The sequence below is a fragment of the Nannospalax galili genome, unplaced genomic scaffold (genome assembly GCF_000622305.1).
Source record: "Nannospalax galili isolate Female #2095 unplaced genomic scaffold, S.galili_v1.0 scaffold1250, whole genome shotgun sequence".
Taxonomy (NCBI): Eukaryota; Metazoa; Chordata; class Mammalia; order Rodentia; family Spalacidae; genus Nannospalax; species Nannospalax galili.
This window is the reverse complement of record NW_008328704.1, coordinates 1,399,277-1,422,530: the sequence shown is the minus strand read 5'-3', so window position 1 is coordinate 1,422,530 and position 23,254 is coordinate 1,399,277. Positions and strand designations below refer to the sequence as shown.

The following is a 23,254-nucleotide window of genomic DNA, read 5'->3' as shown; positions in this document are numbered from 1 at the left end:
GTCCTTGAGCGCCTCATGCTCTTTTTGTGTAATGTGAGTTTTGCAATAAGTGAAAAAGAACATGGGATTGGAAGAGGCTGTTAGGTGATGCTTGAAGAGGAATAGGCCTGAGAAAGGATGTTTCAGGAGGTGTCAGCTATGTAGATGAAAGACAGAGAAACTGAGGAGAAGCGTGTGCTGGAGTGAAGTATGCGAAATGGGAGGTGCGTGAGAACCAAGTACGCCCAGAGCAAAGGCCTTGGACTTGGCAAACCCAGGAGTGCTGCTTCTCTGAGACATGGGAGTGAGGAAAGGGCAGGAAGGAAGGAGAGGAAGAGGGGAGTGGGGGAGGAGGGCAGGAAATGAGGGAGGGAAGGAGAGAGGAAGTGGGGAGGGAAGAAAGGAGGCGAGTGGAAATTGTAGCTGGACATGGGTGAGTTAGCTGCTGTCTGCCTATTTCCTGTTAAGTCAGAAGCCAGGCCATGTCCTGAGAGGCATGGGAGACAGGAGATCCCACCATTCCTCATATTAACCACCTCTTGTTAGTTACTTATGTTGAGAAAAACACTACTACGCGGTGATTTACAGGGTTAAAAACATCAACTGATCTCAATCTGGTGGTGTTTCTGTGAGTTTAATGTGGGCAAGGCTAGGAAAGACCACCTGGAGCCTCCTGTCAGCAGTTGACGGTGTCTTCTGCACCCCCAGTGCCCACGGCCACATCTGGTAGAAGTTATGGGACGTGTAATATGAGGGGATGTTTCCATCCCAACAACAGTGATCCTGGGCACCTACTGCCTGGTGTTCATTGTAGTGACAGTGTTGGTTGGGCACAGGAGGCATTTGCATGGCCGTCTGCTCTGTAGTGTAGATCAGAGCACAGCTTTGCTTTCCCAGGAGCACACCAATGGTGTTGTACCTGCATTCCTTGGCACTAGGGCCCTTGACCCTACCCGTGGGGAGGTATCTTCCACACTGCTATGGGCTGGGCTTTCCCCAGCTATGGCTGCTGTTGTGGTTGACACAGTCTGCGGTGACAGTTGGATGAGGGAAGTGGATTTTCTTTTTTTGCTGGTGTTTAATATAATCTGACAGAGAAAGTGGGTTTTAATGAATAAATTACCCAAACCCCATTTCTGTCTCTTTGTTCGAAATGAAAACATGGCCCTGAGTGTCTCTGGAGAGAAGAGAGGCATCTGATTAGGGTGTCCCCACTCCTGCTGAGGTGGGTGGGGCCAGCCCTCTGCTGAAGGCCCTGGGGTGTTCCAGGTGCCTTTGGTGCAGCTAGGGCTCTAATGTGGGTCATGTCCAGCCACTGCTACCTACCATGGCGTGCTCAGAGATGGAGGCATGTTCTCACTGAGCATGCGGTTTCTGTGCCTCCTGCTGCTGGGGGCTGGTCCCAGGGCACCATGGCTGAGCTCACTGCTGCTTTTAGCTGGTTTGCAGGGCCAGAATTCTGGCCTGGAGCTCGACAAACCCCGTGTGATCCTTCTGAGATGGACACAGCCTCCTGCTCCTGTTCTAATAAGGATTAGCTCTCAAAGGTCATTCTCCTCACTGCGCTTTGATAGGGTTGGTTTTGCACTCCCTTGGGGATACAGAATTCTGAATTGTTGCAGTCTGACTAAACAGATAGAGCTAATGTTTCTGATGAAATTGTCTCCCTCTGCAGCCACAGAGGTTTTCCTCAGGGACTTTTGGCAGTATGTGGAGACTTTTTGATTGGATGGTGAGGGCTAAGTGGTTCTGGGCTGGAGTGGGTAAAGCCAGGGATGCTGCTGGGCATGGTGCAGCACACAGGATGGCCGTCTGTGTGGCGGTGAATAGATGATGCTTGGGTTAGTGACCACTGAGGCACCTGCTTCAAACAGGCTTCACGGACTGCTACCTACCCCATAGGTCATCTATGCAGAGGCATAACGACGTAGTGAAGCCATTCACTTCGGGAGGCATCTGCTTGGATGGCATGGGCCGAGACCAGTGTGGGAGCTCTGCCATACTGCCCCATGAGTGCCAGCCAATGGAGAAGTCTTGGGATCTGCTTGGACCCTGCCCTTTCTTGATGTTAGTGGATCATGGAAGATGGAAGGGGAGGTTGTCAGTGGTTTTCCTAATACATCAGGACTTCTTTATTTTACTAAATCAGTGTTAATTGACTCTGCCTCACAGATTTAAACATAACTTTTGATCTGGGCAAACGTGAAAAGCAGGCTTGCTTCATTTCATGCTTTTCGCTGCTTGTGGACCCATGGGCTTGTACCTGGAGCAATGAGACAGCAATGTCTCTTCTGACACCAGCAGTCTCACAGCTGGGGCAGCTGCATTCCCGGTTCTTTTGGTGCCTGCAGTCTGGGAGGCACACGAGCAGCATGCTGGCTGTAGGCTGCCGCAGTTTTCTCTCAGCCAGTGTTAGGCCCCACATATTGCAGGCTTCCATTTGGCCTCTGCCCCGGGAGACCTGGTAAGCACCATGGTGTCTCCTGCTTTGCTGAAGCATCCTTGCTAACTCAGTTGCTCACATACTGCACCCTGGGAGGGATACAGAGGACTGTCACTGTGATCTCGGGACATGCCGTCTTCCTCTTCCTCCCTTCTGGCAGTCTTTCTGCAAACTGGTGGGGTTTTTGTTTTGTTTGTTTTGCTTTGTTTTCTTTTTAGAGAGAGAGTCTCTCTCTCTCCTCTCTCCCTCTCCCTCTCCTCTCTCTCTCTCCTCTCTCCCTCTCCCTCTCCTCGAGTAGATTTACTCTGCCACACCCCCTTTACCATGATGCTCTGCCTCGCCATAGGCCTAAAGCAATTAGGTCAAGAAACCAAACTGAGCCGAAACACACCTTTCTCCCTTAAATTTTTTTTCTTATGTAAGCATGTATTCTCTAGTGGTTTTTTCTCTCTCTCTCTCTCTCTCTCTCTCTCTCTCTCTCTCTCTCTCCCTCTCCTCTCTCTCTCCTCTCTCTCTCTCCTCTCTCTCTCTCCCCAGCTGGCCTGGAACTCACTATGTAGACCAGGTTGGCCTCTATCTCACAGAGGTTCTCCAGTCTCTGCCTCTCCAGTACTGGGATGATAGGTGTGTACCACAGTGCCTGACTCATCCTGTCTTTTTTAATGTAAATAATTTCTACTGTATGGATTTCTGAAGAGCAAGGCATAAAGGAAGCAGCTGTGATGTGTCCGCCACACTCGACGTCCCTGAACGCAACCTGAAGCAGTGTGGCAGTCATCGCCTTCTCCACAGGCATGCACACTCAGCTGCACACAGATACTGTTCTCCTGATGTGCAGAGCGGCGCTTGCGTGACAGGTGTGCTGCGACACAGTCACAGTTTTCTTTAAACACATAAAGAGATCATATAATATATAATCTAAAATTTATGTTTCAAAAATCGTGGGAAGCCCCTTATACTTTTCCATGTGAGTACTCATGTAGTGACTCTGTAATGAGAAGTTATTTACATTGAAAAAGTCAGTCTGTAATGGGGCATAGTGCTATGCAGTGAAGATGGGTGAACTCTTCTCTGCCTGTTGTTGTCAGGTTTGTTTTTGTTTGGAGACAAGGTCTTGCTATGTTGTCCAGTCCATTCTCAAACTTCTGGGCTCAGGTCTGTTCCTGCCTCAGCCTCTTGAATAGCTAGCACCCCAGACTTTGGCCACTCTGCTCGCCATGTCTGTAGGGTTTTTATATGGTTGTTTATGTGAGCTCTATTAGGGTCCAGATGAGCGTCACATTAGGCTCCCCCTTTGGGGATTTATGAAGTATAAATAGAATTTCGTTTGTGCGCATGTGAAGTCCCTGTGGACCATTTGGAGCCTGGGCTCCTTCACCAGCTCTGTCTACCCTTACCAGAGCCCGATCACTGAGTCCATGTCTCAACAAGATGTTCAGTGACAGCATTCATGACTGGGGCATTTAACTTGTGGTCACATGCCATTGGCCTGATTCTGGTAGCCAGGATAGTCTTAGCAGAAAGGAGACTGGTCATGTGTTCACCCAGGACTCATTGGATGATGAAGAGGAGAAAAGATACCAGTCAGCAGTTGGTCACAGTGGCATCCAGGTGGGGCACAGTCTTTTACTAGTAAAACCTTGTATGTCCCATGTGCTCATCTCTGTACAAAGGCCAGGGTTTCTATAAGGTGGACACATAGAAGCCATCAGAATGGGATTTTGTTTTCCATAAGTACTGACAAATCGTTTTCCAAAAAGGTTTAATTTCTACTTGCACTGACATTGAGTTCAGCAAGCCCTTGTGCTTATGGGATGTTATCAGCTGTTTCTCTTTTCAGTCTGCTGAGGCAAAACAGATAGAGTAGGATGGAGGGGTGGATGGACAGACAACAGACAGATTCTCACTGTGCTGTACTTCCCACTGCCAGCCACTCATCCAGTGCCCACTCCCTTCCTGTCGCATCGCTGTCTCCCTGGCTGTGTCTGCCCTCACCTTTGCCTGGTCTGACATTAATGTGCTGTCACTTCTGTGCCTGCTTCCTTCTGTTGCCAGCCGTAAGCATGTGCTTCTGTGTGTTGTTTAAGATTCTAGGTTTTGTGGCTTAAGAAGGCTTTTCTTATACCAAAGTAAAGTAAAATTCTGCTTTTACTTTTTTTTTTTTTTTTTTTTTTTTTTTTTTTGTCTTTGAGACAGGGACTCCCTATAGCCCCAGCTGTCCTGGAACTCACTATGTAGACCAGGCTAGCCTCGAACTCACAGAGATCTGCCTGCCTCTGCCTCCTGAGTGCTGGGATTAAAGGTGTGCACCACCATGCCCGGCTGACATTTTTTAATCCGCCTTGCTTTTCTGAGCCCAGGATCTGAGGGTGGTATCAAATGGTGCTAGACTCTTCAGGACCACCCATCCAGTGGTTCTTTCTTTACTGGTTTAAATGCCTCTTCATCACAGTTATGTATGTGGGTCTATTTCTGGCCTTCTCTCTGTTGATTTGTTTGTCTTGCCCTCACTAATACCAGCCTGTAATTACCATACATTGATAGCCTATTTAATATCTAGTAGTGCGAGCCTCTGTTCATTATTCTTTATTAAAATTTTTTTCTAATTTTGTGTGTTTCTGGAATTAACTCGTCAAATTCCATTAGAGGAAAAACCCCTCTGGCGTCTTGAACAGAGTTGGGGAAAGCCAGAGTCGTTAGACTCCTTCAGGGAGTTTATTTAAAGAGAACGTTTCCAGGTGTTCTTACGGCGTACTGTGATTATAAACCACCTGTCAGATGAGGATAGTTTGACAGCATGAAGCGGCAGCATGAAGGCCTGGGCAGAGCCTGGCCTTCACCTGGGCTGGAGGTGGCCACAACCTGTTGGAAGCACACTGTACCCTCCTGTTAGGAAGGGGTCTGGCACCTGGCTCTTTGCTGGGTATGTCAGGAAGCTCCTGCTTGGATGCACCCACCTGGACGCTGCCTTTTCAGAGGCCTTGCTTGGCCTTTTTTGTCTTCTGTTGAGTTGTTAACAACCCCAGGGGCAGCATTTGTGACTCAGCTCCTAGGGAGCCAACTCACCTTTACTCATAAGTACGGAATTTGATCGCCACCAGGCTCACCACTTACACTGTTGATGGCCACGGGAGGCCGAGTAACTTCAGGGCTTTTGAGAAGAAGCATTGCTTTAAAACAATGGCTTTGAAATCAGGATTTGAAATATTTCATGAGACTAGAACCCTCCCCCCGCCCCACCCCTTCCAGTTAATAGGATCTCCACAAAGGTGTCTCAGGTACCTAGTGTTGATGTGCCTCTGTGCTGTGACCTGACACAAGCAATGCACGGAGCACAACCCACTTTACAAGTGTTCATATATATATCTCTAAATTCAAGGGGCCGTGGGCCAGGCAAGCAAATCTGAGGACTCCACTCCTCAGCTCTCAGCTCCTGTCTGCTCCATAAGCAGGGCAGCCACTGAGGAAGGGCCTCAGAGAGGGCGGTGGGCCCCAGCTGGGCACGTGAGGAGAGGCATCCACAGTGATGCAAGCTCCCCATCTCAGGGCAGGGCAGTTAGTCCAAGGTATATAGGCTGCTGATACAGACTGAAGTCTGTTCCTGGCACTGCCGGAGTAGGATATCTTGAGCACAGGTAAAATTTGATGTATGGTTTATGCAGCTGATAAATGGCTGCCCCTACCAGGGCTTGGTGCTGTGTCTTCTCCCATGTGCAGGCACGGGTCAGCAGCCTGAGTCCTTGAGATGTGTGGGTAATCCATGCAAACCTCTGTTTGTTTTTCAGAACTATACTCAGTATATCCCTCTGTCTATATACGACCTGCAGACCTGGATGGGCAGTCCATCCATCTTCGTCTATGACTGCTCCAATGCTGGCCTCATCGTCAAGTCCTTCAAGCAGTTTGCACTGCAGAGAGAGCAGGAGCTGGAGGTGAGGAAGGCCTGAATCTGAGGGAGGGCCGTGCTCCAGCTGTGTGGGTGTGGCAGGGTGTGTATGGGGAGGAATCTGGAGTGTTGGACTTTCTTTGCATAAGGAAGCGCTCGAGGTACTGAAGCCAAAGTAGAATATTTGATGAGAGAGCTAAAGAGATAGGGTTTAAGAATGGGATGTGTTTGTAGATCTCATTGGATTTGGTGTCATATTAATTGGAACTTTACTTAAGTGGTATCAGTAGAGAAGATTTGTGCTTCAGTGTCTCCACAAGCTCTTGTTACACTGCTGTAGACATACTTATTTAGGACGCTTGGGCTCATCTCTTCAATTCCAGTCTCCATTCCCACTGATTTCTTTTGTAATTGTTCCATTTCTTTGTCTTCTGTTTTTTAATCTGAACCACAAAGCTAGATGGTAAAAACCAAAACTGCTGCCAGTAGGTCCCATGTCAGGAAGCGGCAGGTCTGGGAGCCGCTTGGATAATGAAGTGACGTTTTGCCTGGTTGTTTTAATTAATATGTGTTGGTTTAATTAAATGGTGAGTTCTAAAAAGAAAATTGAAGAGGCAGTTTCAATTAAGAGGCCTCCATACTGTGGCCTGCCCAGGAGCTGGGTGGAAATGCTCTGCGGCCTCCGGGGGCTCATGAATTCTGATTGGTTGCAGTGTAGAAAATTCTCAATCCAAGAACAAACATGGCCTTCAGTGTGGTCTCCTCAAGCCTTTTTGAGTCTGTTCATTTTTGTGTGTTTGTTATGTTTTCACATTTCATCAGAGGAGGGTGCTGAGGGAGTCAGCATCGAAATTTGAAGTTCTATTTAGTGGAACTTTAGGTAGCCTCTTGCTGTTGAATATTTTATATGTGTGGAACATTGTATAAGCGTGACTGGTAAGTGTAACGTCCTGTACCCTTGAAAGTGGAATGAGGTGTTTGCTAACCTCTTGATGTTTTGCATTTAGCAAGAAGAAAAGGGAAAGGTCAGGTTTGGTCCCACAGATCTGCTCCTCACTGTTCCTTCTGGGTTTACCCTGGGCAGGCCGTCTGGTTACCCTAAACACCCAGAGCACTTAGAGGTCATTTGTGTTTTCTCACATCAAGTAAGAAACATTGTGTGAACAATATTTTTAACTTTTATAATGTCAAAGGTGCCAACGACTCCTGCCTGTTTCTTACAGCCGTTTCTTGAGCTGCCGCGTGGTGAAGGAAAAGACCAGCCTTGTTAGTCGTGCCCCCCCCCAGCCGTCCCCCCTTCCATCAGAGGCTCACATCCACAGCTTATACATCCTAGTAAATGTTCCCATGCTGCGGCGCCAAGGAGGAATCAGCCCCAAACACTGTTCATTTCGTCAAGTACAGCAACAACAAAAAAGATTTATATGCATCTTTTTTTTGGGGGGGGGTAATTGATTCATTTGTTATGAAAGAGATCAAATAGAGAAAATGTTAACCGAGGTGGCATGTGTCACGCCATGTGTTTCATCATTAGCTCAGCCTTTAACTTTGCTCTTTTTATATAATTACAATGTAGATTGCACTTGTGATTCTCTATCACACTTACTATTATTGGCCATTGTTTAGTTGCTTAAACAGTGGAAATTAAAATTGCAGAATTTTATACAGTGGCTCCCAGCTAAGACCTTGATGTGTGTTAGTCATCTCGCTGTCTCCTGTAGAAACACCAGCCCTGTGCGACCTGTTTAGCTCATCCTTCCAATGTGTGCAGTTTGTGAGCTGATGGAAATTGTCAACTAATTTGTTTGGGCCAATGTTTACAATGCATGGTCCTGGCGCTGCTCTTCTGGTCTGCACTAGGATAGGAAAGAAAACATCTCTGTGCCTCCTGCTTGTCCTTGTGGCAGCCGAGATCCAGCTGGGAATGCATCTGCAGTGTAGGGGAGAAGGCAGAGGAGAGAAAGATGATTAAATATAGTGCGAGAAAATGACTGGTTGGACCAGAAGCCTCCAGACGGTAAGAGGGAACACACACAAGTGGCATAAGCATTAAGGACTGATTGCCAGCTCTCGCTTTCCTGATGGCGTGGTGCTTGACTGGGACCCTGGGGTTTCTTTGTTGTGCACTTCTCTCTGAGGAATCCCATTGGTAAAGTAGAAGGCGACTTCATAAAACAAGCGTAGATTACCGCATTCATCGAAACTTCACCAGCGCTGGAAGAATATGTATCTGTCACTCGGGAGTCTTCCTTACATTTTTTTATTGTGTCAGACTGCTGTTTTGTAGTTTGAAAATTAAAGAAAACCTGCAAGTCTCTCAGTTTTTAATGTTCTTTTTTTTTAAGTACTTCTATTTTCACCAAATTAGTATTTGTTATGGTTTTTTAAAAAATCAAAGAGTACAGAGAACTCATTTGTAATGAATATTCCTTAACTGCACCTTCCTGAGCAGGTGTCGGCAGAGGGGCCCCAAATTGCTCTCCAGGTCTGGAGGTAATTTGAATGCCCTGTGTCTTGATTCACCCATTTAGGTCAGCTCTGGATGAGTTTCCAAACCCAAAGAAGAACCACCATTAGTAACCCCTCTTTAAGAACTAGAGGAATCTGCCACGTGGAGGTGCATGCCTTTAATCCCAGCACTAGGCCAGCTGGGGCTACAGGGAGACTCTGCGTCATGAATAAAGTAGACTGAGGAATCCACAGGGCCTAATGGGCAGGCCTGTTATTCCAGCAGCTCCAGAGGCTGAGTAGGATAGCAAGTACAAGGCCTGCCTGGGGTCTAGGGAGGTGGCTCAGTGGTTAAGGGCACTGGTTGCTCTTGCAGAGGACCCAGGTTTGGTTCCCAGCACCCACATGGTGGCTAACAACCATCCTTAACTCCAGTTCCAGGGGATCCAACGCTGTCTTCTGGCCGCCTCACATAAGTACAGGCAAAGCACTCATATATTAAATAAGTAAATTCCTCTCAAAAAAATTGTACGAAAAAACGGTAAAAAGAAGGTGACAGCCATAGGTCAGTAGAAGAGTGACCCGTGTGTGCACGGCCATGGGTTCATTCCCTAAGACAATAAATAAAATACAGTAAAATGAAAACAGAGGAATCAGCTAGGCATGGGGGCGCACACTTGTAATTGCCTGCATTCTTGTTTGAGGCTAGCCTAGTGGTCCTTACCTAGGGAGTGAGGTGGACGTCCAATAGTGACTGGACATGCTGCTCAGTTGTAGTGTGTATTTTGGGTTCTCTATGACTTGCAGCCTTAGCTGTGGTAATGCTGGCCTCGGCAGGTCTGTTCCTGGCCTTGGCAGCAGTGGCCGATCATGCCTGCGTGGGTGCTCCAAGCCCCTTGCACTCCCCTTGCCGCTGTCTTCCCAACTTCTGTCACCTCTGCTTTCTCCTTGTCTTCTGTCCCCAACCGTAGTCAGGTCTATGTGCTTGGTGTGTGGACATCCTGAAAGATGGCAAGCATCCACCTGTGTCCCCTGATCATGGCTGTGTGCTCACTGAGTGTGAGGGGGCGGGGAAGGTGTGAGGCTTTTTGCTTGTCTACTCTTGCTAGAGATAGTCTTTTTTCTGAATAGAGACCTGTCGTCTTCCCCCAACCCCACATCCTCTAGCATCGAATTTCAGGGTGTCCTTTTCTCGGTCCCTTTGCACAGGAGCCCCACTCCTGCTCCTGTCGGTGGCCACCTGCAGGCGGCCCTCAGCTGCCCTCAACTCTCCAGGCACACTCTGTTTTAGGCCCACTCCTCTTTCTTGATGCTCTCCTTTGGTCTACCAAAGCAGCCTAGGCACCAAGCACAGAAGAGATGCGTGGAAGCCGCCGTGCTTGTGAGAGCTGCTTCCTCTGGGTTGTGCTTTGCCCACCTGCCTGCCACAGCTCCAGGCCCACAGCTCCAGGCTGTTCTGTCTCTGCAGGAGGGAGGGGGGGGGGAAGGGCGGTGCTGTCTACACCTGCCTCCTTCCTTAGAAAGTGGATGTAATCTGAATCTCCTCCAGGGGCAGGGGATGGGGTTGAGAATGATCCCTGAATTGTCTAAAGAGGGATGCAAGTGCACTGTGCACCATGCACTGCTGTAGCACGTGGGCATGCAGCTGCAGGCTGTCTGCACTCTTAAGACACCCCGTGCTTCAGTGGATGAGCAGGTATACCTGAAAAATTGGCCCTGGCCTTGTTGCAGCTGTGCCCAGGAATCCGAAGGTCCCCTGCTGCCATCCAGATCGGAGTCCTTAAGTACCATGTTCAGTGGTGAGTGTTACCCATCGGTGATGCGTTTCATGAATTCTCCCAGCATAGCTACTGTGCTCACTCTACAGAAGTGGGGCACAGCTGGAGAGAGAGCTTGATGCATTTCTTACTTGTTGCGAGAGGCGAAGAGCAGTGCTTTTAAAAATACTAAATATTTCTATTTTATTATTTTGTGTATGAGTATATTGCCTGCATGTATGTAAGTGCACCCATGTGGTACAATGCTCACAGAGGTCAGGAGAGGGCACCAAATCCCCTGGAACTCGAGTTACAGGTGGTGGTTAGCTACCATGTGGGTGCTGGGAACCAAACCTGGGTCCTCTGCAAGAGAAGCCCATGCTCTCAACCGCTGAGCTGTCTCTCCAGACCAGCAGAGCTTTTGGTTACAGAGATGCAGGACTCTGCTTTGCTTTGTTACAGGAAGACTCCATCCTGAGCATCTCCAGGGTGGGTTCAGGACTGGCTCTTGGGCAGTCTCTGGGTATTAGCCTGACAGGAGCTTGAGGATATCTTCCCAGAGAACCATTGTCATGTTGGAGGAAGAGCCTTTTGTCCAGGTTCAGCCCTTGAGTTCTTGAAATGTCAGACTCCTTTACCAGAGCTCAGGATGAGCCACTGCATGGCTAATGTGGAGTCTGGCCACACAGGCCAGTCACTATGTTAAGTTACTGTGGTGTTACAGTATTGCCTGAGATTTTATTTTTGAGGCAGTCTCACTCTGTAGCCCAAACTGGCCTAGACTACAGTGGATGAACTTGAACCCATGCTGATCTGCCTATCGCAGTCTCCTGAATGCTGGGATTGTGGTGAGTGCCACAGATTGATCTGTAGGTCACCTGTCAGAAGGTGTGTTTCATGATGGCTGTATCCTCTGGGCATTTGTCCTGTGACACTTACAGTTCCTGGGCTGCTGCAGGTAGCTCGCCTGTCTTCGTCTTGCATGTTGTGGTTTTCATGTCTCTGTTCTTCTTGGATATCATGGTTTTATTATTTGTAGGCAGTCGGGGAATGAGCCAGCATCTGTTACGTGCGCTCTGTATTTTCTCCTTTAATTTATAAGTGATACTAATTTGTGGGTTTTAACAAGAAAGTCTCTACCCTCCTAAGTTACCTGTTTCTTCCAGTGTAGTTGTTTTTAGTTCATTTCTATTACTTTCTTTTGGTTTAAAATGATCTTGTTGTTTCTCACTTTTATGAGTGAAAAGAAATAACCTTGACTGTTGCTATGTGTCCAAGGACAAGGGAGCTATTGGCCAGAACTGATATGTAGAAGGCAGGTCCTTGCAGAAGGCACATCAAGCAGGACTTCCTAGTAAAGACTTGGGGCTTCTCTGGAAGATTCTGAGGGTTAGGGAATCACTGAGGCCTAGGACCTGACAATGTCTGCCCCACAGTCATCATTCAGCAGAAATGTGCTGTTTACTAAACAAAAGATCCCTCAAGTGGCTCTGTGTGTGGCTCTGTCCAAGGGTTGAGCAGGCTGGAACAGGGTCAAGCCAGGTGGCCAAGGCCTGACCTGATGGTGTTCGAACTTGATGGCAGCAGCAGAAGGGTCAGCGCACCTCAGGCTCTGCAAGGGAATTAGACACAGATATAAGAAATGAGAGAATTGGAGGTAAGGGCTCAGTGGTAGAGTGCTTGCCTGTCATACGTGAGGCCCTGGGTTCTAGCCACAGCACCACAAGGTGAGGGTGAGGGGGAATTAAACATGAACTCGATGTTGGGCCAGGTAGGAGGGAGCAGCTATTCTTTGAGCTGAGTAGACAGAACTGGACTCTGGGTGGATGTGAGTGTGTGAGCAAGAGCTCTGCACCGGTCGTGTGGGCCTTGAGGTCTCTTTAGGGAGCCGCCTTGGCATTGGGAGGTGTAGAAAGATCTCTGAATATACCGTGATGAGAGCCATGAGGTGTGAGGGGCTGGAGTGGTGAGGCCAGGGCCTACACTGCTCTGTGATAGAAGCCCAGGAACAGAAGAGCTTGCTCGGGGAGTGGGAGGAAATCCAAGAACAGTTGGGAAGTCAGGTGGGAGTAAACATTTCCTGGAACTAGGGGTGGTTAACTACTTGGCTTGCTGTGAGAGGCCACAGGAGTTGATGGCTGAGGAGGGGCCTTCAAGCCTAGGCTTGGGCCCTGGGAAACTTAGCAAGGACGTTTCAGTGTAGGCAGCAGGCCTCACAATGAGGGGAAATTGGGTAAATGGAGATGCCCATGAAGGGCAGCTTTCTGAGAGCGGAGGACAGCAAGCGAGCTGTGGGGGTTAGGCCTAGTGGGGGTGGGGTCTTTTTTATTATTTATGTGTATGAGTGTATCGCCTGCATGTATATGAGTGCACCCGTGTCGTGCAATGCCGCGGAGATCAGAAGAGAGCTTCGGATTCCCCTGGAACTGGAGTTAAGGATGGTTTGTAGCTGCCATGTGGGTGCTGGGAACTGAACTGGGTTCTCTTCGAGAGCAGTCCGTACGCTTAACCCCTGAGCCATCTCTCCAGCCCCTGGAGTCTTCTTTTAAAATTTTGCTTTGTTTGGGGCTGGAGAGATGTTAAGACACTGACTGTTCTTACAGAAGACCCGGGTTCGAATCCCAGCACCCACATAGCACCTAACAACTGTCCGTAACTCCAGTTCTAGGGGATCCTACAGCCTCTTCTGTCCTCTGCGGGCATTGCACGACACGGGTGCACTTACCTACATGCAGGCAATACACGCATACACATAAAATAAAAATAAAATACTTTTTAAAATTTTGCTTTGTTTAAAAAAATTTTTTGCTGAGTTTTTGTGCATTTCATATAATAGATCTTAATTGGGTTTAAACCCCCCCATTCACACCCCTGAACGCTCCCACCAGATTTCATGCATTGTCATATACTTTAAGTCCTATTCTGTCAGGCACTTGTATCTAGATGTCCCTCGGTGCAAGTTCATCCCCTGGAATCTAGTCCGCCTATCTAGAGTCCCTCCCTCAATTGCAGTTTCTGTGTCACTGCCTCTGTCTCCAATGGCCACTGTCTACACACCCCTCATATTCTGTAACATGTAGAATGGGTGTCACTGGAGTGTGTTTCTACTAATGGGCCATAGGTTGGTGTGAGAGGGAGCATTGCCCAGAATATGAGGGTCGTGCGGACAGTGGCCATTGGAGACGGAGGTAGTACATGACCCAGAAGCTACCATTGGAGGAAGATAGACAGCTTAAACCACCATAGGAGGAGCAAGTGTACACACATGCACATGTATGAAACACATGTATGCAGACTTGACAGCTGCACACATGTAGCCCATCATGCACTGGCACAAAGCACAATGCACACGCTTGGCCTGCTACAGCACTGCTGCACAGGTCCCTTCCTTTCCAGGCGGCGTTTGTCGTAACAGGCAGGTGGAGTGCCGTTGCTCAGGGCTGGCCTTGTTAGACTGTCCTTTGAGGACTGAGGGGAGCACAGGCCTTCGTGCTCAGCTGTCACTGTGTCCTTCAGCGCTCCCGCTCCCACTTGCTAATGGAAACAGAGCCTCCCTGTGCTCCTGTCACTCTCTGAAGGAAGCCAGGACTCCGATGACTCAGTTCATTACAGTGATCTCAGCAGAGACAGTGGGTGATGATGGACAGAAAGTTTCCAAGTGTTTTAATAAGATCCTTAGCTTGTAAGCTGGAGCTGCAGGCTGTGCTGGTGCTGGAAGCATGCGACTTCAGGACAAAGAGAGATGGCCTCTGCCCTGACGCTGGCTTTCGGCTGGGATGACGTGCCAAGCCCACAGCTGCTTATGGGTTCATTCACATTTTTGGTAGACAGATGAAGAAGCAGCGAGCAGCAAGGAAGCAAGTGATCTCTGCCCCCAGCTAAGACTGTAGGAGTGACCTGGGAGGAGAGGTCAGGGTCCTCGGGCGGCACGAGACCTGGAACTGCAAGTGTGTCCTTGGTGCTGGGGTCCAAAACCCTGTGGTCAGTGTTAGAAACATGCCCTCGTGGGCCCTGAGCCAGGAAATCCTACAGCAGGTCACCAGTAACACTTCATGCCAATAGGCCTTCTTGCCTCAAGGGCCGACCAGCCTTCTGGAGAATGCTGTTTGTGGGGTAGACTGCAGGCATCCCAGCGCTCTGGAAGAGACACTGTGTGACTGAATTTCAGGTGTGACCATGCAGCACGGCGTTCTGCGTCTCACATAGAAGAGACCACTCTGCTTCTGAGTCCCTTCACACAACTTAGCTGGGCAACAACCCTGGGACTCCTCCCTCCTGCCTCCTTAGGCCCTGCTCCAGGCTCTGTCCTCCAACAGCTGGTCAGCTCACAGTGGAGGAAGATGTTAAGCTGCCCCTAAATTTCTTTCGGATGCCCGTGACTGGCCGCATTTCCTCGTCAGTTGTTGGTTCAGTCCAAGTATGGTTAGGGAGTAGAATTTGCTTATCATTTCTAATTAACGTGTTCACTGAATTGTAGAATGTTTTTCAGAGCTTTTAGAAACTGAGCTGCCAGCAACTAAGTGGCTTTAAAGTAATGGACAGTTCATTGGGGTAAGCTCAGGACAATCATGGTAAACCATTGCTGAGAGACTCTAGCTGCCCTTTGAAAGACAGCACTGAGTTGCCTCTACCAGAAGTCATCCCCTGCTCTTCTGGCCAAGATTTCCATTCCTAGCCATGTGTATACCATTTGATCACATTATTATTGAATACCAGATCCATAAAATTACATGAGTAATATATTATGAACACTTCTTCAGCGTGGTACCTGCTGTCTTTAATATAATGTCTCCCATGCTAGATCTTTAAATAGGAATGAAGTTGGACAGGTAACATGAGCTCCACTTAGTTCATCGCTCTCTGATCTGTGAACTGTCCCTGTAATGAGGTGCTGTTGAATAGAGATAAAAGTTGCTCCTGGGTTGAACTAGAAGGAAAGCCAAGGAGATGTTTGTCTGGGAAACCTGGACCTACCGGTGCCTCTGGCTCTGTGTCTCGTGGGTGAAAGAGCAGAAGCAGCTCCATCTCAACCGAGCTTTGGAAACAAGAAACCCAGGTGCTACCCTGAGCAATGGAATGCTGTCAGGAAGTACCTAGCCCAGTCAGGAGCCAGAGCCCTCAACTCCACAGCACCCACAACCGTGGCAGAGGCAACAGATGTCTCCTTTGGAGCTGGTTGGAGTAAATTGCATCTGAGGATTGGACCCTTCCCAAATCTTCCAGAAGGCCTTGGGAGCTTTTGAAGGTGGTTCTGGTGCTTGAGCCTCCGGATCTCCCAGGAGAAATTCCCTGGGCAGACGTGCCGCCAGCCCCTCAGGAGCGCCAGCACCTCAGCATCACCTGTGCTGTCTGGCTGCCTTTCTAGGCCTTGGAGTTACTAGAAATGAGCCTTACATGCAGGATGGCTTTTGAAGAATCATTTCGATTAAAGGGTCAGTACCTTAGATAAATCAAACTCAAACAGTGTAGGGAAGTAACTTATACGTGTTAAATGAATTTTTTTTTCCTGCATCAGCAAGTCTGAAAATAATGTTCATTGGTGGAACCCTTTGCCTTAAGTTTAGAGTGTTTTTTTGAAAAATATCACTGGATCTGATTATCCCCAGGGCAGAGTTCTCACAGTCGTTAAGCATAGTTTGTGTCCTATGGGCCTGAGGCCCACATGCTGTCTGCTCCTGAACTGCGCGGTTCACCTGCCCGCCCCCCCAGCCAAGGCCCTTCCCTTGCTTATAAACCAACACTCTGAAGGGCTTTTTTGAATCTTGGCTTTGGGTCATTAGCCATTCTTTCCTACATAGTGTTTTCCTTTGTAATTGTCTGCTGGCTGGCCTTGTCTGGTGGTAGTTAGTAGTACTTATTGAAACTGCCAGTCTGCCAAGCAGCTCCAGACAGATGTCACCAAGACTGTGACCCACACCTCAAGACTCTGTCCTTGGCTCTGCTGCTTATGCATCCAGCCTTCCTAGAGCCTACACAGGAGTGGCGGTCATCTTCTCTCCTCCCTCCCACTCCGTTTCTACCAGGCTGGAAACCAGAAAGCCCTTCTGTGCAGCTCCACCTGCCCATCAGTGCCTGGCCATGGAGGCTGTGCTCTGATGTTTCTGTGGTCTCCAGAGCGCCTGCCTGGCCCCTGCATGACTCACAGCTGACAAGCTGCAGGCCAGATCTGTCCAGACCCATCATCCTGCAGAGCGGGGTTGATGCTACAGACCTGGAAACCAATTTCCTGTGCAGAGCTGTTGCTTTGCTGATCTATTTTAGCTTATCCAGCCAGAGCCCAGAAAATTATTTTACAGATGGCCTTGGCTTCCTTCTCTCTGCCTTAAGAAAGCCCACTCCTTGTTGGTGTTACTCAATGCCATTGTACCCTGAGCTGTACATTTAAAACAGTTAACATGGGACTGGGGTCCAGCTCAGCTATAGAGTGCTTGCCTAGCATGCTTGAGACTCTAGGTTTGATCCACAGCCATGCAAATTATAAAATGCTTTATGTTGCACAAAATTTATCACCCATTTCCCCAGAAATTACTGTTTTTATTAAATGGCTTATATTATTTTTGCTATTGTATAGAAGTACCTGATTTGTACTTTGAGCTTAATATTCCTGTAGTGGGGGCGTTATTGATAAAATGTGCACTTTTAATACCCACCATTTGAGGAATAGTAGCTGCCCAAGCTAGGGGTAGTGAAATGGTAGCATCATTTGCCGTCATCACTGGGTTAGATGTTCAAGAGATGCTGCAACTTGATGTGGATTTGATCTTAAAAGTGTAGAATGTGCCGTGTGGAACCTGGGTGTCTGACCCAGACTCCAGATATTCCAGATGAAACAATGGGGCAGGAAAGGTCTCCAAAACAGAGTAGAGCAGCTCCACAGTCTCATCACTGTGTAGCCCAGGCTGCCCTTAAACTCACAGCAGGCCCCCTGCCTCAGCTTCCTGCATGCTCAGATTATAGTCACATCGCTTCTCGAAGCCTCTATTTCTTTATTACTGAAGATCTTTGAAAGTGGAGATAAAGCTTCCTTCCTTAGAATACTGGAAGCAGATCAGCAGCATGTGTGAAAGAGCTTAGGGACATTAAGAACCACCAGCTACAAGGGATTGTCAGTGAGAAAGGAGGAAAGGCAGTGGCATGGAAGTGCGCTTTCCAAGTCTCGGTTGCCATTGGCGATTCAGAAAGATGCTGCCCTAGCTCATGACCCTCCTTGGTACTCACTGGGATTGCCCACAGGACCCCTGTTCTGGCCTCTGCTGTGGTCCCAGGGGGAAGCAACAGCATCTTGCCCCAGAGGGTTTATAACATAAGCCCCAGGAGTCACTTAACAAATGACCTGGAAGTTCAGGAGGCTAAGATCCTTGCTCTGGAATGGCCTTATAACTAAATAAATCCACACTAGAAGGAGGTTTCTTCTGGAATTAAACTTCATTTCATCAGGTTTGATTTGGAGCTGTGTTTTGCCAGATCTCAGCCAAGATGGGCTGGATCAAACTGGGGCTCCACAGTTGATAGCTTTTCATTATGGCCAAAAAATGAGTACTCGTAGGTGAGTGAGCGGGGGCTGCTGAAAGCTGCCTGGGCCGTGCAGGGTTTTCTCAGTTTCCTGATCTTTCAGTAACCTATGTGTCGTGCTCAGACATGAAGATGCAGGCCAGGTAATGGAATGCAGGTGCTCTCCAGCACCCTCCCTTCTGCCCTGTGCTCTCCCTCAAGTTGGCCCTCGCGGTGTTGATGAGTGGCTTCAGGCTCACGCCCTGCTGGCACTCGAGGGATTTCCCTTCCTCAGCACCGCATGCCTGTGAGCAGCCCCTGTCTTCTGCACCACACTGCCTGCTCCAGGCAGACCATTGCGCACGGCTGCTCTGCTTCCCTGAGCCAGAGCACTACGTGAGTGAGATCGTTCCAACCTGTTGCCACAAGCTCCATCGGAAGCAGGCAAAGCAGTGTGTACTCAAAGGCCCCATGTCATGCTTGCCAGGCCTTGCTGGCCAAAGTCTGGGAGTTCTTATGAATCGTCATTATTTCTGAAAATGACAGCAGAGCCGGTGGCAGATCAAACACTGTCACGTGTCACCATATGAAGCAGGTGCCACATGCACATGAGGCATGGTTGTACCTGGTAAGTCATGTCTTGTGTTTGGACATACACTGCTGCTTTGGTGGCACAGCAAGGATGCAGGATTCTCTGTGCCAGTGTGAGGGAGTCATGTCATGTCTAAAGGTTTAAGCACTGCGTTATTTTCGCTTTTGGAAGCTGGGTGTGGTGGCTCTGTCAGCCTCAGCCCAGGGCCTTCCCCTTTCCAAATCTCATTGAGGGAAATACCCAACAGGCGGCCCTTTCCCCGCCTTAAAAAGGGATCATTCAGAATCGAACCAAACACTTTGTCTCCAGTGCAGAGCAAGTGCATATTTGTTTGTAGAACCTTTACAGAGATCAGATGAACACAGAAACCCCTCTAACCACCACCATGCGCCTTGTATTCTGCCTTCTGTCTGGGTTTGATGGTGGCAGGCCCACGCTGTGCTGCTTGGAGTCTTCTTTTGTTGTTAGTATTGATGATGTGTTCTGAACATCTTCTTGTGTCATTAAACACTCCAAGGTAAGGTTGGGATGGATTAAGGACCGAAAGCTTACCACCAACAGTACAACAGCGTGAAGGCCCAGGCCACGTGTACCGTCCTGCTCGTGTGCGTGAAGCCGTTCTGACGCATGGAGGGGTCTGATAAGAGGATAGGTTTGTCAGAAGCAGGGCTGCCCAGCTTTCCCTGCAGCTGGGTCAGCTGAAACACTCTTTTTCTGTGTTCTCCCATAGGTAGCTGCGATTAACCCAAACCACCCACTTGCCCAGATGCCCTTGCCCCCGTCGATGAAAAACTGCATCCAGTTGGCGGCCTGTGAAGCCAACGAGCTCCTGCCTATGATCCCTGACCTCCCAGCTGACCTGTTCACATCCTGCCTCACCACCCCTATCAAGATTGCCCTGCGCTGGTAAGTGCTCGTGCGGCCAGATTCCAAATCATGGGGGTCTCAGGCACGTGTCAGGAACACAGCAGAACGTGCCCTGTGTTCTGATGTCACATGACATGGGTGCTTGCCCTGGGCTTAGTCAGAACAGAAGGTGCTCCTTCCCCTGAATCAAGTCACATGGAATTTGCTCTCTTGTGATTTCCAAAGTCACCTTGTGCACATCTTTGTTCACTGAGGGGAAGTGGCCATAGGTGATGCTGAGATTGGGCTAACTGGTGACTCCTTTTCATCTGGGAGGAAAAAGGCTATTGTGGAAGAAGTCATTTCATTCCTTGCATGAAGTATAATCTCTGAATTCATTCTTCGTAGTCAGAAGTGAACCCTTCACTGCCTCCGTTCCTTTTGAGGCCTGAGCACTGGGAAACAAGGGAAGGAAATGTGTGGTGTGTACGGACACAGAGCCTGCTTCTGAGACCACCATGGCTGCTTGCATTCTGGGTGGGTCGTGTGTGTCTTGCCTCCAGAGCCAGCTTGCCACACTGCCCTGCTGGTCTTTAGTGCTTTTTCATTTATGTGTAGCTGAAAAGCCCGTGAGCAGTAGACCCTCAGCCAGTAGGGAGCTGCTCTCTGGAGGGCTCTGACAAGAGCCACACAGCTGTGTGCACACTGCATTCTTCCTTAGCTGTTGGCCCATTCCCAGGCTCACAGTTTCCTGGTCCTTCCCCAAACCTAAGAAGCTGTGGAAAATTGTGGGCCTGGCCTCATGCCAACAGCATGGTCAGCCCTGAGAAGACCAGTCTGGGTGACCACAGCCTGGGGCAGGTGCTTAAGGTTGCAGAGCTGCTAGGTTGGAGTAGTGTGGCCTGCTTGCTTTGTCTCTGCCGCAGAATCCCTGCCACCCAGCCCCAGGCGGTCATGGGCTGCAGCAGCCATTCGGCTTCCTTTCCTCCCTGCTTCGGAGAACGCCAGAATTGGGGATTAGCCAGGACCTCATTTTTACTTTCTCTAAGAAATGGGAGAAGCATACTGCCTCACCTGGAGGGGCACCCATGTGTGCTGCCTCCCATTCTCTTTTGTACACGGTGGTGGGGCCTCACATGGTCGCCAGCTACCCAAGGAGCACACTGCCACACCAACTGGCAGTGGTGAGAGTTGCAGAATGACCAAAATACAGGTCATTTTGGAGAGGAGTGAGGTTACTAGAAGCAAGAAATAAAACTAAGACATAAGAAGTAAGAAGGTTGGTAGGAAGAGCAGGTTCGGTCGGACCTTAAATGAAAGGCCTGGCGGCACCTCTGGCTTCTGGCAGGGAGCCTGCGGAGGCTGATGAGCTGAGGACTGCACTGGGAGCTCGTGGGACATGCCAGCAGGAGACTGAAGATGCATGATGGCATGGGGGACAGAGAAGGGAGACACGCTGGGTGGCAGAGGCCTCAGAGATCCTTTCCCACACTTGGGAAACAGGAAGGCCCAGGCCCGCTGATAGAGGGGCGTGGGTTGGGACTGCATGGAGGAGACTCGGCGCCTGGACTAGACTGAAGTGCTCTCAGGGAAAATGTGCCTTTCTTGAAGCCACGCTGCCGCTGTGCCGTCCTCCCCCCCTTTACCCGTTCTCCTCCATCCAGCCTGCTGGAACGTTGCCTTTTCTGTCCAAGCTTCATGTCTGCTCACTAAATGGTTTGGGAATGAGTGCCTACAGACTCCAGGAAGAGCTACAGGCTTGGCAACTCAGGAGTTCACACGCTTGATTCATTGTCCCCAAAGTAGAGTATGCACTTGCAGCTGGCACTGAGGGAGCCCATGCTGAGGCAGTATGGGAGACACATGCTACCTCAGATGCCTCATCTTCAGCTAAGGAGGTGAGATGTGGCCTGAGAGATTCTTTTAAAATAGATACTTTGTGCAAGTCAGAGAAAGTGTGAATATTTCAAGGCAACTCGTGACCAATGATTGAATGAATTTATGGCACCAGGAGCTGCTACATTTCAGAAGGCAGGCATGTCCCTCTAGGCCATGGAGAACCAGGCACTCAGAGCAGCTGGAAGTAGAATTCCTACAGACAGAAGTGCACTGCCCAGGCTGCACCTGAGAGTGAGCATATTGGCCCTACCAGTCAGGGGAGGATTCACAGGAGGTAACTGGGATCAGAGGGTGGATTCGGCCAGACTACAGGACAGTAAATGTCTTCATCACGGAGGACTCTGTAGGAGAGCCCTAAGTGTCTATGTAGAAAGATTACTGGGGGCCCATGTTCAGGAAGACAATGCAGGTAATGCTAAGGAGACCCTCGGTCCTCAATGGGCCATGGTTGGATCTGGTACAGCAAAGCAGGAAGTTGTGTGTCAGAGCTGTGGGGGCACAGTGGACCCCACAGAGCCAGCTGCATGGCAGCTCCTCCTCCCTCTACCTTGGACGCCCCTGCATCACCCGCAGTGCACCCCAGATCGAGGATGGACACTGGTTCTGCAATCCCTCTGAATGCTAGCTGCATGCCAGGGCTTTGATGCGGTTTTCACAACATGGGCACAGGCACCCGTGGAGCCTGAAATCAGGACTGAATTCATCCACACCTTCCTGATCCACCACTCCCAGTGCCTGTGGCAGATCCAAGGCAGTCCTTCAGTATACTGTCCTACCCTGCCCTCCCGCTCCACACTGACAAGGACTAGCCTCTGTGCCTAGAGGACGCTGTGCCCCAAAGGCAGCACCTGTCACAGCTGGCCTGGCTTCTGCAGCTCCTGTGTGCACCCCCCCCACCCCCCACCCCCGCTGCCAAGGAGGGAATGGGCTTTCTCTACCCAAGACATGACGCATTATTGCTGTCGCTTCCCAAGATCTTTTCTGGATTGAGGACATAATTAATGTTTTCAGAGCAAGCATGACACATCAGCAGGAAGTGTAGTAAAGAATAGAGTCACACAGTTCTGTGACATTGTCTCTGACATCAGTTTGCTGTAGTTGTGGACTATGGTTTCCGACACGGCCCGAGCAGCCGCAGTGGCTCGGGGAGGGCTTTGCCTCAGTGAGGTGCTGTAGTTGGGGGTATTGTGCTGTGTCCTCTGCTGCTCGCAGCAGCAAGTGAAGCTGGCACATCTTTGCAACTTTGAAAACACATTTTCCTTTTGGTGGAGAAGGGGTTACACTTACATAGTTGTTTGTTATGTTTTTAGAGTTAGTTTTTCATTTAAAAGTAAATTTTATATTATGTAATAAAAATGGAATATTTTTTCAGAGAATTTACTGAAAAGTAAATTGTTAAAGGGGCTGGTAGTGAAAATTATCCACATTTTATCTTCAGTTGACAACAGCTGTAGCTCTGTGGCTCACTGACATCACACCAGTCTTTGTGAAGGCTAACCCTGGCCCTCTACTAGACACCTTCTTCAGGGAGACCCTCAGGAACCCCCCTGCTGCCTTCACATCTCACTGTCCATGTGTTACTTAACTGAAGCCTACAGCTTTGGGACTTAGGCTTAGGAAGATCCAGTCTTTGAGCTCAGAGTAGCTCTCACATAGGCTCTGCCTTCTGTTCTGGGAAGGCTCAGGTCATAAGCAGTCTGCACTCCATTGTTGCACTGTGAAGGAGCCCTGGACAGTATGTAAACAGGTGAGCGTGGCTGTGCTCCCTAGAACACTGTTTACAGAAGCAGGCACTGGACCAGATTTGTCTGTAAACTTGGTGTTTGCCAGTTCCTGCTGCAAAAGCACAGACCCAGAATCTGGCTGCAAACGAGGGTGAGGACCTAGGGAGGAGTGCTCGTGAGCTTCCTCCC

General features: G+C 49.3%; 1 protein-coding gene and 1 pseudogene across 3 annotated transcripts in view; both read left to right on the top strand.

Moving 5' to 3' along the window:
• Rptor (regulatory associated protein of MTOR complex 1) overlaps positions 1 to 23,254 on the top strand; it is a 356,907-nt gene that overhangs the window by 151,941 nt on the left and 181,712 nt on the right. For all 3 annotated transcript variants that reach the window (XM_008828814.2, XM_017797024.2, XM_017797022.1), the window contains exons 5-6: positions 6,208 to 6,354; positions 19,327 to 19,502. In XM_008828814.2, coding sequence (XP_008827036.1) covers positions 6,208 to 6,354; positions 19,327 to 19,502 — 323 coding nt within the window. The remainder of the gene's footprint in view (positions 1 to 6,207; positions 6,355 to 19,326; positions 19,503 to 23,254) is intronic.
• LOC115069553 lies at positions 8,122 to 8,240 on the top strand (annotated as a pseudogene).